This window comes from Myxocyprinus asiaticus, chromosome 50 (assembly GCF_019703515.2).
Source record: "Myxocyprinus asiaticus isolate MX2 ecotype Aquarium Trade chromosome 50, UBuf_Myxa_2, whole genome shotgun sequence".
NCBI lineage: Eukaryota > Metazoa > Chordata > Actinopteri > Cypriniformes > Catostomidae > Myxocyprinus > Myxocyprinus asiaticus.
Genome location: NC_059393.1, coordinates 14613685 through 14627489, shown reverse-complemented (window position 1 = coordinate 14627489; position 13805 = coordinate 14613685). Strand labels below are relative to the sequence as shown.

The following is a 13805-nucleotide window of genomic DNA, read 5'->3' as shown; positions in this document are numbered from 1 at the left end:
TAATCCCTCCTCCACCAAACTTCACAGTTGGCACAATGCAGTCAGACAAGTACCGTTCTCCTGGCAACCGCCAAACCCAGACTCGTCCATCAGATTGCCAGATGGAGAAGCGTGATTCGTCACTCCAGAGAACGCGTCTCCACTGCTCTAGAGTCCAGTGGCAGCGTGCTTTACACCACTGCATCCGACGCTTTGCATTGCACTTGGTGATGTATGGCTTGGATGCAGCTGCTCGGCCATGGAAACCCATTCCATGAAGCTCTCTACGCACTGTTCTTGAGCTAATCTGAAGGCCACATGAACTTTGGAGGTCTGTAGCGATTGACTCTGCAGAAAGTTGGCGACCTCTGCGCACTATGCGCCTCAGCATCCGCTGACCCTGCTCTGCCATTTTACGCAGCCTACCACTTCGTGGCTGAGTTGCTGTCATTCCCAATCGCTTCCACTTTGTTATAATACCACTGACAGTTGACTGTGGAATATTTAGTAGCGAGGAAATTTCACGACTGGACTTGTTGCACAGGTGGCATCCTATCACAGTACCACGCTGGAATTCACTGAGCTCCTGAGAGCGGCCTGCATGCCTAGGTGCTTCATTTTATACACCTGTGGCCATGGAAGTGATTGGAACACCTGAATTCAATTATTTGGATGGGTGAGCGAATACTTTTGGCAATATAGTGTATATGCGGTTAAATGTCACAGTTAATTGTGAAAGTTACGTTGGCTTGACAAGGTCAACATACTGTTATTCTACAAACTTCGTTTAGGGTTTTTTCAAAATCCCTAAAATGAGACCAAAATTTCTAACACTTACTCCTCCTAGAGCTTTCAAGCTACATCCAGCAAACTCGGGCGCAGATCTTCAGACTGTTCTGGAATTGTTACCGTATGTCTTTTTTTACTATTCGGACTTAAGCTTTTCACATAGCAGATAAGCAAAAAACAGAAAAATACCATAGACTTACATTGACGGAATGTTCAAACAGATCAACGGAATGCTTGTTATTTCAAACTCCAACTGTCAAAAATTCAAATGTAAACAAACCCACAAAAGGCCTTTAAAGTTTCTTTGTCTGTCTGTGACATTCTGACTAGCTAGCTAGCTAGCTGTTTGTCTAACTATAATGCCTGTATAACCATCAACTTCAAACTTTTATAACAAATTTTAACTTTCAGACAAGGCTTTGTCAAACCAGCATCATGTTTTCACATACTTTACCTGTCTACTGTAGTTTACATTTGGGCCTTTGGGATTTGACTAAAAACAAAAAGGTAAAAGACACACCCACCGCTTTGTCAATAAGAGGATGGAGACATAACCCAAGTATTTTGATGGTGTGTTAAGATCCAGGAGTTTTGGTTAAAGGTTCAGAGTCTTGTGTGTGATGTATTGGGCACTCGGGTTTTATTTTGCCTCAGACTCTGTATTTTGGGCGATCGATGTAGAGAATAGGCACACAAAGAGTTGGGTCCTAACCAGTGTCATGATCACCAGACAGATACTTTTAAGGGGATGGAGGTCGGCTAGAGCGCCCTTATTTCAGGAGTGTTGCTCAGAGATGGGGAGGGTGGCGGCCTTTGAAGAAGCGACATGTGATACAGTGACACCCGGGACAGAGAGGTGCGGCGACCTTGGCGTGTGCACATGTTAAGACTCCTGTGTGTTGCAGTTGTACAGAGACAGTTCCACAAACTAAATTGTGCCAAGACAAAAAATGACCAAAGCGGCAGTTGCGAGTGGGGTGGCCAATTCGGTCCATGGTGGCCATGGCGACCCCTGGCCACCCCCTAGCACCGCCACTGGGGAAATGGGGAGGATATCTGGCATTTCCGGATGTGTGATTTATTATTATTTTGTATTTTTTTGTGTGTGTGTGTCTATAATCATGTTTGACCACTGGGATGTTGTTTGGGTGTCAGGGTGGGGTTGGGGATTGGGAGGGGTAATAGTGGGGGTCCAGTGCTATATGTGTAAAATGAATAATAGGGCATATTAATTTTAAGATTATCCTATTATTTTCTTTGTATTTTATTTTTTTACCTATATTCTCTCAGATTATTTTAATGTTCCTGTTTGACCTTCTCAAAACCCAGTATGCAGACATTATAGAAGCTTTAACCCTCTGTTGTATCAAAATATGCATGCCCTTTCCCAATAAAATTATTCTTATTCATTATAGAAGCATTTAAAAGGGTCTCTGAGACTTCAAATGGGAGGAATGTAGCCTAACATCTTTCCTGGAGGACGTTTGACGCATTTATATCAAGTTGAAATTTTGTTTGAAATCTGTTTTCAAAAGATTAGGAAAGATCACGAAGTGTCAATCTGATACATATACAGTATATTAAGTATACTTGAAATAGTACAACATTTTACAGTGATTTCCAGGCCTGGTGAAGTCATGGAAATTTCAGTAATGAATATAGCTATGCTAAGCTGTAAAATATTTTATTGGCTAGAAAATGCTTGGTGTGAGTGCAATCTAACTAAAGTGGTTTTAAAAATCCTTATCAGCTACGAATGGACAAGTCATGGAAACTTGTATGGGATAACGTGATGGATTAAAAGTTTTGAGCTTATTAAATGCTTATTTTATAACAGAAATGTAATAGTTGCCGAACATAAAAGGGGCGCACATCTTAATGAACACCAATTGATACAAATGCCTTGCACACTTTGGGAAGGTTCTTCTGAAGATGAGGGAGAGGCATCCGCGTGCTCTCTGGGGCTTCCAGAGCATCGCTCGCGTGCACAGCTCGGGCCGTGACGTCACTGTAGTAGCTTTCCTCGCGGCGGCGGTGATGAACAAGATGGTTGTGCGTCGCGTTACGAGCGGCTGAACAAACAGCGCTAATAATCACAACGCACGATTAACAGCGATCTGTACGGGTAGGGTGACCGAAAAACACCCTCGTATTGAATTGTCTGGAAGAGTCGGAACATTAGCGTTATTATTTTTTATATGTTTTGCAACATAATATCAGAAATCTTCTCAATAACTGTTTAGTTTTCTAAACCAAAGCAACAGGGCGTCGATTATAATAACTGAAGCCGATCATAATCATATTAAGAGATGTCACTGCTGTGTGTTGGAGGTAAGTGCATTATTTCGTGCATGGATGCATTACTGTAATGACAGCCAGCTGTTGGATATAGTATTCTTACATTATATGCATGCATTATATTTAATCATATTAAGGGATGTCATTCCATTTTGTGTTTTTATTATTATTACTATTACTATTATTATTATTATTATTATTATTATTATTATTTACAAAACACCTAAAATAAAATTGGATTAAAATTCATGGTAGTTTTGACGCGCGCGCACCTCTTCCCGTCTGATCACGGATCAATAATGGTGTATATATTCGATTTTTATTTATTTATTTATCTCCAGTGCATTTTGACATTATTATTGGTTTATGTTCATTTAACAGTAACTGAACTGTAGGAATTACGGTTTGGGAATGTCACGCAGATTGAGCAGTTGAGGTGGAAGGAGTGCCCCCTCAGTGTAATTATACTATTATAGCTTGTATAGCTACTATTGACAGCCTGTATTGCTTTATTATTATAAAATGTGCTGTTTGTTAATAGAAAGGCACTAGAAAGGACTTGCAAAGCGAGATCAGTGTGTGGGATCCTTCTAGTATAATACTAAACTCCATACAGTCAATGCTGGTAAAATTCAGGGGTGTGTTCCCATGATATTGGCTTTAGTTTGATGTCCTGCTTGCATGGGACCTGCTTTGAAGTATGATACATCTATTTATAACTGTGTTTACAGTAGAATGATGAAAGGGCATAGAACAAGTTCAAAACATTCTTGGCAAGTTAACATTACACAAAGCCTTCACAAATATGTCTTTTTTATATGTAGAACCTCATGCCCATCTACATTTTATCTAAGCAAGTGTTCAAAAAGATCAGATAAAAAAACATACAAGAACCTAATCGAAATTTTCAGGGGAAAAAATAAATAAATAAAATAAAAAATGGTTTGGGTCTAAGGCCGTTTACACGACAACGTTTTCAACTAAAAACGGAAAACGTTTTATGTTCGTTTACACGACAATGGCGTTTTGGGGCCTGAAAACGCAAACTTTTGAAAACGGGTTTCAAAGTGCAAGTTTTTGAAAAAAATGCCCTTATCGTCTCCGTGTAAACATAAAAAAACACTAATTTTTGAAAACGATGATGTCATGCGCATGCGTATTACGTGTTCAATCTATAGGCATTCGCGTGAGACATTCAAAACTACAATGGCGGACTACAGGACTGTGTTTGTGCTGCTCAAGATTTTGAGTTTATTGACACTTCTCCAGCAAAGTGTAGATCTTCATTGTTTGTATTCACCGCTCTGTGCAAGATTGCTTATGTGCGCAGGTGCATAGTGTTTCTTTACAAAGTGACATTGGCAACTACTGGCCTGGCATGCATAATACAGCGTTTTTAGTAGTTTTCACTGATCTTAAATCTACACTTTGATGGAGAAGCGTCAATAAACTCAAAATCTTGAGCAGCACAAACACAGTCCTGTAGTCCGCCATTGTAGTTTTGAATGTCTCGCGCATTGTTTTTAAGTACTCGCGCGCATGCCTATAGACTGAACACGTAATATGCGTGCGCATGACGTCATCGTTTTCACAAATTTGCGTTTTTGTATGTTTACACGTAGACAATAACGGCACCGTTTTCAATAGTTTGCGTTTTCAGGCCCCAAAACGCCGTTGTCGTGTAAACGATCAGCCAAAACGCATAAAAAGTTTTCCGTTTTTAGTTGAAAACGTTGTCATGTAAACGGCCCCGGTTTAACCAGTTGTCTGTGTGTCCTACTCAGTTCAAGTGGGCATAAATATAGGATTTTCTTTAAAAATGTATAAACAGTGCAGTGCAAAAGTCTTTTTTCTATGTTAAAATTCTTGCCTGGCACAGCAACATTGTCTCGACCAATTGTGTGAGTTTGGGTTGGGACTAACTGTTTGTACAACCAATGGTAGACGGGGAAGTTTTCTGCAATATGTTTGAAAACAGAGATTATTTTGCAGTGAATGGACCCTTTTCACACTTCCGGGTTTTGGAAGGCAGAAGTAAACGATTGCAGGGCAAACTTCGATAATGGTGAATGGGTGACTATGCCAAGTCTAATTTTTGCTTTCACATTTGCTCCAACTTAAAAAGAAAAATGCCACTATTATGTTTCCACAATAATGTGGGGAAAAAACAGAACGATGGTTACGACATTCAGAAGAGAGAAGATGGCAATTTTACTGTCACTCAGCAGCTTTATAAGAAACTGCATCGCATCTGTGGTAACTTGTTTTTTTAAAACTAACAGTAGGGAAAAATAATACAAAGTATCATGTCATAAATTTAAACTAAATATAAAAAAAAAATTGCAAATATATAAAAGTTTGCTAGATTTACGCTGCTAAATAAAGCGGAAACGCGTCATCACAGTCTGTGAAAAGGGTCCATTCGGCGACAGTAGGTCGACATTTCTTGAGCTAAACTTGGTCTGTTAACCGAAATTCTAATTACTGCCCCCAGTGGTCGATGCAGGATGTGTTTTTGAACGAATGGGCATGTGTGAGCTCCAGTTGCCGTGTAAAATTTCCACAGAGGAAAAGTTGCAAAGCTAGTTGTTTTTAGTTGTAAATGATGCTATACAGTTAAGGGGAATGCATATTTTATTAACTATATGCCCTAAACCCCAAACCCTAAACCTAAACTTCAGTGGAGTACACATTTTATTTTAGAGGGGAAAAATGGAACCTCCAAATTGGGTTAGCCACTAATTATGCGACTGTTACTTCCTGGTTTCAATGCGGGATAAGAACCTAGGTCTCTGATGCTGCTGACACAGCAGGCTATCGGTCACACCTGTAACTCGACACACGGTGGGAGAAAGGTGCCTCGAGTTGTTCCTAGCCGGCTACTCAGCCTTACAGGCTCCATATGGTTTGGATTAGGGATCGGGATGGGGTTAGGGCATCTGCTGCCTGCTAGGAACAAACCCAGGCACCTTTGTACAATGGGCAACTTGGCAGAATGGGGGCGATTTCATGGTACTGGAACATTCAGTAGCAAAATTTCGACCTTCTGTGTGATCATGTTGCTTGGTGATGCTTGTGGCGCAGAAATTACACATTTCGGTTAATGCCTTTTGTAATCACCTTTTTACCTTTACTAGCCCATTTTAAATGGCCCTGCAGTGTGACAAATGCATTTTTCAAAGGAAAAATGTATAACTTTGAAGTCATAAAACTGCATGTATAGTCATTATACTACAGTTGGATAAATGTAGTTTAGAATATTTTAGATGAATTATAGCAGGGACACTGCTGAAAATGCTTGAACTGTCATGTCAAGTACCAATATATTTGAATATTTATTTCTAAATGTGCACATTAATGGTCTGTAAAGGCTGAAAACCCCTGGTCTAAAAATTGGCAGAATGACTTTCATATGCACGGAATGATATAACACCATCAGTCCTTCATCACATCAATGGTCATCTTGGCTGTGTTTACATGCCCTGCTCAATTCTTGATTGCCATTTAACCCAAGATGACATGTAGATTAGACTGGTGTGTTGTCGGAGACTCAGAATTCTGACCGATACTGTACCAATGCAGTGTTTCTTTGAAGACATCCCACACAGACATTCTGATCCATGACATGTCTGCCACCACTCAGTAATTAAACGGGGAGCGGATTTACAACCAGCATCCAAAAGTGACAGTGGGTGTGTGGGCAGGTGTCACATAGACTGGCATCATTCTTGGCGCCCGCCTCAGTATCCTGAGCAGATGTACAGTAAGGCTTGCCTAATTCCCCCTGGATGTGTTTTGATGTTAAAAGTCTTGAATTTCTCTTACATAACTATCTTTTATCCTTATTTTAGTGAATTTTTATGTGTCTTTTATATGCCCTATTCTAACTGGTTTGTATATTAAAAGCATTCTTGATAGGCAGATAGTCAGCACAACATACTAGTTAAAAATGAAAGGATATTTAGCATTTAGGAGTTAACTAGAAAAGCACAGAGACACCTGAAACTAAAAAGATTGTCATGAAAATACGCGTGTTGTCCTAACACAAAATATGGCCGGTAGATCAGTAGACTAAAGAAATATATCACCCAAAAAGAAAAATTCTATCACCCCCATGTCATTCCATACCCATTTGACTTTCTTATTTCTATGAAACACAAAAGGGTACATTTTTAGAGGAATGTCCCCTCCAATCTTTTCCATACAATGAAAGTGAATGGTTTCTGTGTCTGCCAAGCTCCCAAAAAAAGGCACAATAAAAGAACAATTCTTGTGCAAAGTCTATATGATAGATTTGAGTGAGGAATAGACCAACATTTAAGTCATTATTCACTGAAGAAATTCCCCTCTGCTGGTTCTCGCATGTTTTGTTGCTGTTTGTGATGCAATGCGTTTGAACGTTTTGAATTAGACTCAACCGTAAGTGAGATTTGAGCGATTATGGTGTTTTTGTTTGCTTTTTGTCCTGGAGTTTGATAGTCCTAGTAACCGTTCACTCTGATTGTATGGAAAAGAGCAGCCTGCACACTCTGCTAAATATCTACTTTTGTGTTCGGCAGAATGTCCAATTAATTATAGTATTATATTATTGAGCTTTTATTGGGTTTTATAGTATTGAGCTATAAGTATTAAAGCTCAGTGACCACACCTTATATTCATATTAATTATGTAATGGAATTGGCTATTAAACCTCCTAAATATACAGTATTTTTGAATTTAGTTAACACTAAAGACAATTACAATGTATAATTGATGCACGTTTCTATAGAGGCGTTTCAAGAAAATCATCTTTCGCCATCTATATGCATTGATAAGTGGAACTGCACCACAGACCTTCCTAATTCATTATTTTTGTAATTATTTGATTTTACATTCGTAACATAACACTGAATCCAATGATCGAAATAGCCCACACCCAGTAGTACATAAAGGACTTCCTTTTTTGTGCTATTTAATCGATATTATTCAGTAGAGCTAACATTTCATTGCCTTTGCGGCGATCTTTCTTTGTGACAGACTGACTTTGTTCCCTTAAATTCCAACATGTAGATAGTTACTTTGCAGAGCCAAATTCATCACCGTTGGATTGCTTTAAACAATCCTAGCTGTCTTTGACCGATGTTTTAATATCCCCGTATGCCAAGCTTTTAGCCCCCCACCCATTCACTCACATTCACCCAAAAGTGGTTATTTTTAGTGTCAGGATATAGCGCGCACTTCCCGCACTTGGCTACACAGAGAGATTAATGGAGCGCGAGAAGAAGAGATAGAGAGGCATTACACGTGCATGCTAGCCACATGGCAGGGAATGGTATGTGGGAGCACGAGAGAGGAAACCCTGGCAGATGTGGGCAGAGGCTGCAGCGATTCGTGAGCGGGAACCTTGAGCAGAGGTGTAGCGGTTGATAATGTGGAGCTATCATGATGAATAAATTTTGACAAACAGTCTAACCCCAGTATTTCGTTGTAGTTGAACCAAACCAGCACTGACCAGCATGATGTTCAAAGCTCACCCAAGCATTCATGTAATGCATGAAAGCTCATGTATGATTCCCGGTCTGTTGGTGAACAAGCAAATGCGATGTGAAGATTTCCATGCTGTTTGTCAGTGATACTATTAGTCTTTTTAACTGCCACTGACTCCTATGCTTTGGATTAAGCATTACTTAAAAAGAGCTGCTCTCAGGTGTTAAAAGTGACAACAGGCAAGCAGCTTTTTAGAGAGAAGAGAGCTGGTATCTCAGCCCTTTGAAATTCCACCCTGAATTTATCGAGAAAAGCTGACTGTGAAAGATTAGAGTGGAAGGCTCTGAATTATTTTAAGGTCCCCTTAACTCTAGGATGCTTTCTACCCAGACTGAATAGGGGAATATGAATTATGAATGGGGCAATTGACGTCACAGTGGTTTTAAAAAGGAGCTCATTCTGAGGATGTTTTTTTCAGACTTATCCAAAGCAGCTGACAGTGACTGGCACTTTAGCCTTATAAACCTCCTCTGTGCAGTTTCATAGCCAGTCTAATATTATTCATAATCTGAACTGAGAATCTTTTTATATCTATATCTATACTGAGACATATAGCATTGATTGATGTGCTATACCTTTACAATCAGGTTTTTATATGTATTTCTCTTTACCAACAAAAAAGTTTTGTGGAGATCCCATGGTACAGTGATGGTATCAAATGGTCAACCTAGTCTCATTGAATAAACATTACGATACAGTAACTACATTTCTGCAAACTGACTGTTATATGCCGAATTCTAAGTTTCGCTGCAGTTTCCAGGTGAAATCAACACTAGAGGCGCTGTGTGTTTTATTCACTTTCACACAAATCATGACTGCAATGGCTGAATATGACTTTATAAACGTATTTTTCGCTCTCACTGTCTGCTATGTTACGATATCGAAACACTAAAACACATTATTTGAAAAATTATACTTTTTAACACTTGTATTACAGACTCACCTACATTTACACACTTATTCCAATGTGTTTAGCTTGTGTGGTAGCTCACTTCATAGAGTGTTGGACTTTGGACTAGGAAGTTCGCGGTTTGAGACCAGTCAAACACACAAGCTTACATGTGAGACGAGAGTGTCTTAGAAGCGACATGAAATGACGTGGTTGCTGCAGAAAATGTGCTTTTGATTCTTATTTTTGTTTTTGGACACTATCGGTTAGGTTTAGGCATTGGTTAAGGGTAAGGATGTCTGTTTTGTGTCTAGCTTTCATTTGATTTTAGATAACTATTAACCTTAAAAACCTTGTCTGATTAAGATACCAATTTTACTTGCTTTTAGTGCACCCCGCTGGACATATGCAGCCAAACGTGTAATAAGGCACATACTGTAATTTGGTTTAGCAAACATTTTGCCACGGTCACTTAATGTTTATATATACCATTTTACTAAATCACAGCAGTACTGTGGTCCTTGTTTGTTAGTAAAAGTAAGGTTATGAGACTGCCATCCCTACGGGATAGCTTATAACTTTTAGAAAGTTCATGAATAATTAAATATACTGATTTTATTTGTTTCTAACTCCCTATTACTTAACAAAGCCTACTCAGAGTATTGAGTGGATCATATTCAACTCTCTCCTCGTCAGAAAATAAATTATGGTAAATTTGAGTCTAGAGCCTCGAGGAATTCCTCTTGCAAAAATGCAAATATGCTGACATTGAATCTCAAATGAGCCGCCTGATATGTAAAGTGTGATTATTTTTAATACCTATTTTTATCACTTATTTACATGCACGTCTCTCTCTATTACAGTAAAAAAAGCCAAGCTCGATGGACCGCAAGGTAATTTTGAAGTCTCTCTGTAACTAGCTTTCTACACATATAGCCTGTCTATTGTGGTTTAAGCAAGTGTGTTCCCATGAGCTATGTAGTAAATACACAATTTCTTCTATGCAGAGAAATTCAACACCTACGTGTCACTGAAGGTTCAGAATGTGAAAAGCACCACCATCGCTGTGCGAGGCAGTCAGCCATGTTGGGAACAGGACTTCATGTTGTGAGTTCTTCTTCCTTCCCTATTACAATAAATAAGTTTGGCCGGAAACATACTCTACCTAAGTATGCAAACGCAGATGTGAATGCTTGGTCAGTGCAATGCTAGCACAGTCCTGTTGTACATACTTGTCTTATGTTCTGGTATTAGTCTGGGAGTTACAAACCTCTGTACTCAAAGGGAGAGATAGAGTTATTTTCAAATGTTTGTGCCATTAATCCAAATATTAATATTATGTCAGCACAAAACTCAAGACTGAGCTGATAAGACCCTTGAAGAAGGGGTTGTTTCTGTTCTCATGTAACAGATGGTATCCCCTAAGTAGTTGCAGGCGGGTAGTACCCCTAATGGTTTTCACCCTCAAGGGCCCAGACGTTGCCTAGCATTGACTGCAAGAAAACCTGAATTTTTTTCAACTCAAGATAATTGATAGAGTTGAAATAAACATACCTCAAATTGTGTGGCTTGTTGATGAAAATTGCACTTTTATTTTTTTAAGCAATTGGACTTTTCTAAGTAATTTAAGCTGGAAACTTGGGGGTGGACAATTTTGACTTCTACCAGAAAGCAACCACCTAGCAACCACCAATAACACCCTAGCAACTACCAAGCAATACCCTACCAACTGCAGAGCAATGCTCTGTAAACCACTCAGTAACCTAAGTAACTGCATAGAAACACCCTGGCATTTTGGTGGCAAGTTTTGCACGGGCAAGCACCCCTCAAAAAGTCTAGTGACTAATTAAATGTCTAAAATATACATTTAGAAGCTTTTGAGACACTGATAGCTTTTTAACATGCACAAGAAAGAATGCTAGAGAAGACAATTCAAAAGCATCTGGTCGACACTGAAGAATTCTTGCCACCTTCATCTGAAAACAACTATTTGCCAAATGATTAATTCGCTCTTCAGATCTGCTTTAGCTCTTCTTTATCTCTCTGTGCTATGTCTAGCATTGCACTACCATTTCACCATCACCAAGATTAGCCCCTGTAGTCAGTGAGAGGGATTGGTTTTGATACCAAACTGAGGCTATTATTAGGATTTGATGCAGCTTAGAGACTGTGGTCCTGTGGAGCCTCACTTGTAGTGTTACTGGAAATGCCCAAAGCACAGGAGGCATGGTTTCAGTTTGCACCCACTTGATATTTCTTGTATTTTTTGTTTGTTCGTTTTTGCATTAATATAGTTCCCCTGTTAAATGTATTAATTTATTTTCCTTCTGTATTCTCTGGAGTCTGGTTTTTCAGCCTGCTTAATCTAGATGATACTACTGAGTGATGCTGAAATTTGCAAGTTTTATTTCTTGAATTTCATTCTAGTAACTTTTGCCTTGGGCATCTTAATTCGGAAATGTTATGAGCAGAGTTTATTACCTGGTGATGGCGTGATACCTGTATGTCACAGTGCTGGTTTTTGTAGAAGTCTTGAATTATTTTGGTCATGCAATATAGGAATCTCTTTGTCCATCTTTCCCTCTTAATTTTATCCTTCGTTCCCTCTTCCAGTGAGATTAACAGGCTGGATCTGGGCCTGACAGTGGAGGTATGGAACAAAGGACTGATATGGGACACCATGGTTGGCACATTGTGGATTCCTTTGAGCAGCATTCGACAGTCAAACGAGGTACAGCCCAGATGGTCTGCCTGGCCCCCAACAGCTTGCAGCTTTTCTTACCCTGTGTAGAGATATATGTAGAGATCTTTAGCTGATGCCTGCCATTGGCTCTCATTGCTAAAATGTTTCATCCTCTATTTCCTTCCAGACTTTGTCTTGAATAAACGGTAAATGTTACAGTTCTTTAAAATGACTTACGGTTTAAACATACATAATGATGGTTGAAGGTTTTCTATGTCGCACGACTGGCCAATGGGAAATGTTTCCACAATGTGGCCTTAGAACGACATCATGATAATTTGCAAGGACAGCACACCTAGATAAACTTGCTTTTATCTACTAAAGAACACAATAGGACAGCTCAATATTCAACTTTGGAGCATTCAAACTTCAAATTTGGAGTTATGTTTATCAGTTATTTAGCTTTTATGATTAATAGTAGAAGAGATTTTGATGATTGCCAGAATGCAAGCAAATTGAATGTCCCTGATGGCAGACATAAATGCTGCATCTATTTCTCTTATGTTGTAGGAAGGGCCAGGTCAATGGCTGACTTTAGACTCCCAGGTCATCATGGCCGAGAATGAGATCTGTGGCACGAAAGATCCCACCTTCCATCGAGTGCTTTTGGACACACGATTCGAGCTGCCATTAGGTGACCTTGTTGTTCACAGCATTCTTCCATTTCAGGAATCTGGCCTGAATTGTACTGAGTTCTGTTGCTCACCAATGGCTTTCATACCTTCCAGATATACCGGAAGAGGAGGCTCGATACTGGGCCAAGAAATTGGAACAGCTCAATGCCATGAGGGACCAAGATGTGAGTAACCTCATTCAACTCCATTCTTGTTGTGTTTACAGTACACCCCTGAGCCCAGGGCCAGGACATGCCTCAATTTAGTGAGTCTGTTGGTCTGTCAGACCTGAAGCCTCAACAACGTATTTTATTTGGCTTCCCCTCACCTGAACTACTGACCCATTAAAATGAAGTCTTTCATGTGTTCTGAATTGTCGTGCCATACTCAGTCCTTCCTGTGTTTGCTCATTTTGCAGTATACATACCAGGAGGAGCACGAGAGACCACTTCCAATGCCATCAACACAGTGCTGTGAGCTCTCAACTAATACACACTTGTACATTTACAGTAAATTACAAGGCCCCTTGGTCGGTAGATATGTACAAAACATCATTAGAGAACAGATCAGCCGGTCCAAAATGAGACTGTTTTGTCTCTGAGAAATTAATGAATGGCCTACCATCATGGCGCACAGATATTTCCTGGACAATATTCATCTATATCTCAGCTATATCTGGGTGGGATAAGGAGTGGGTCGTCACTGCTGCCAGATGTTTTCTTATTAATGTTACAAGAAGTCCTGTGTTCAGATCCCAGACTTCTTGTCCTGGACACAACCAAATCCATAAAATAAACAAGAAAAAAGGCAAATATTTGTGTTGAAAATATTTATTTGTTTAGTTATTTATTTACATTTTGCACACAAAAAAAACATGTCTGGGGCAAATCAAATAAAAATAATAAGTCATAAAGAAGTGCAGGTGGAGGTGTGTATGGAAATAAATCAGCATGCAGAGCGCTCAGCC

The 13805-nt window shown here is 39.5% G+C and overlaps 1 protein-coding gene across 1 annotated transcript in view; it reads left to right on the top strand.

Annotated features, from left to right (window-relative positions):
- Positions 1 to 2830: 2830 nt before the first annotated feature.
- LOC127438655 (protein unc-13 homolog A-like) overlaps positions 2831 to 13805 on the top strand; it is a 60608-nt gene continuing 49633 nt past the window's right edge. Inside the window, exons 1-7 of the mRNA XM_051694376.1 lie at positions 2831 to 3099; positions 10345 to 10374; positions 10489 to 10588; positions 12095 to 12212; positions 12735 to 12858; positions 12953 to 13023; positions 13257 to 13311. Coding sequence (XP_051550336.1) covers positions 3078 to 3099; positions 10345 to 10374; positions 10489 to 10588; positions 12095 to 12212; positions 12735 to 12858; positions 12953 to 13023; positions 13257 to 13311 — 520 coding nt within the window. The 5' untranslated portion in view covers positions 2831 to 3077. The remainder of the gene's footprint in view (positions 3100 to 10344; positions 10375 to 10488; positions 10589 to 12094; positions 12213 to 12734; positions 12859 to 12952; positions 13024 to 13256; positions 13312 to 13805) is intronic.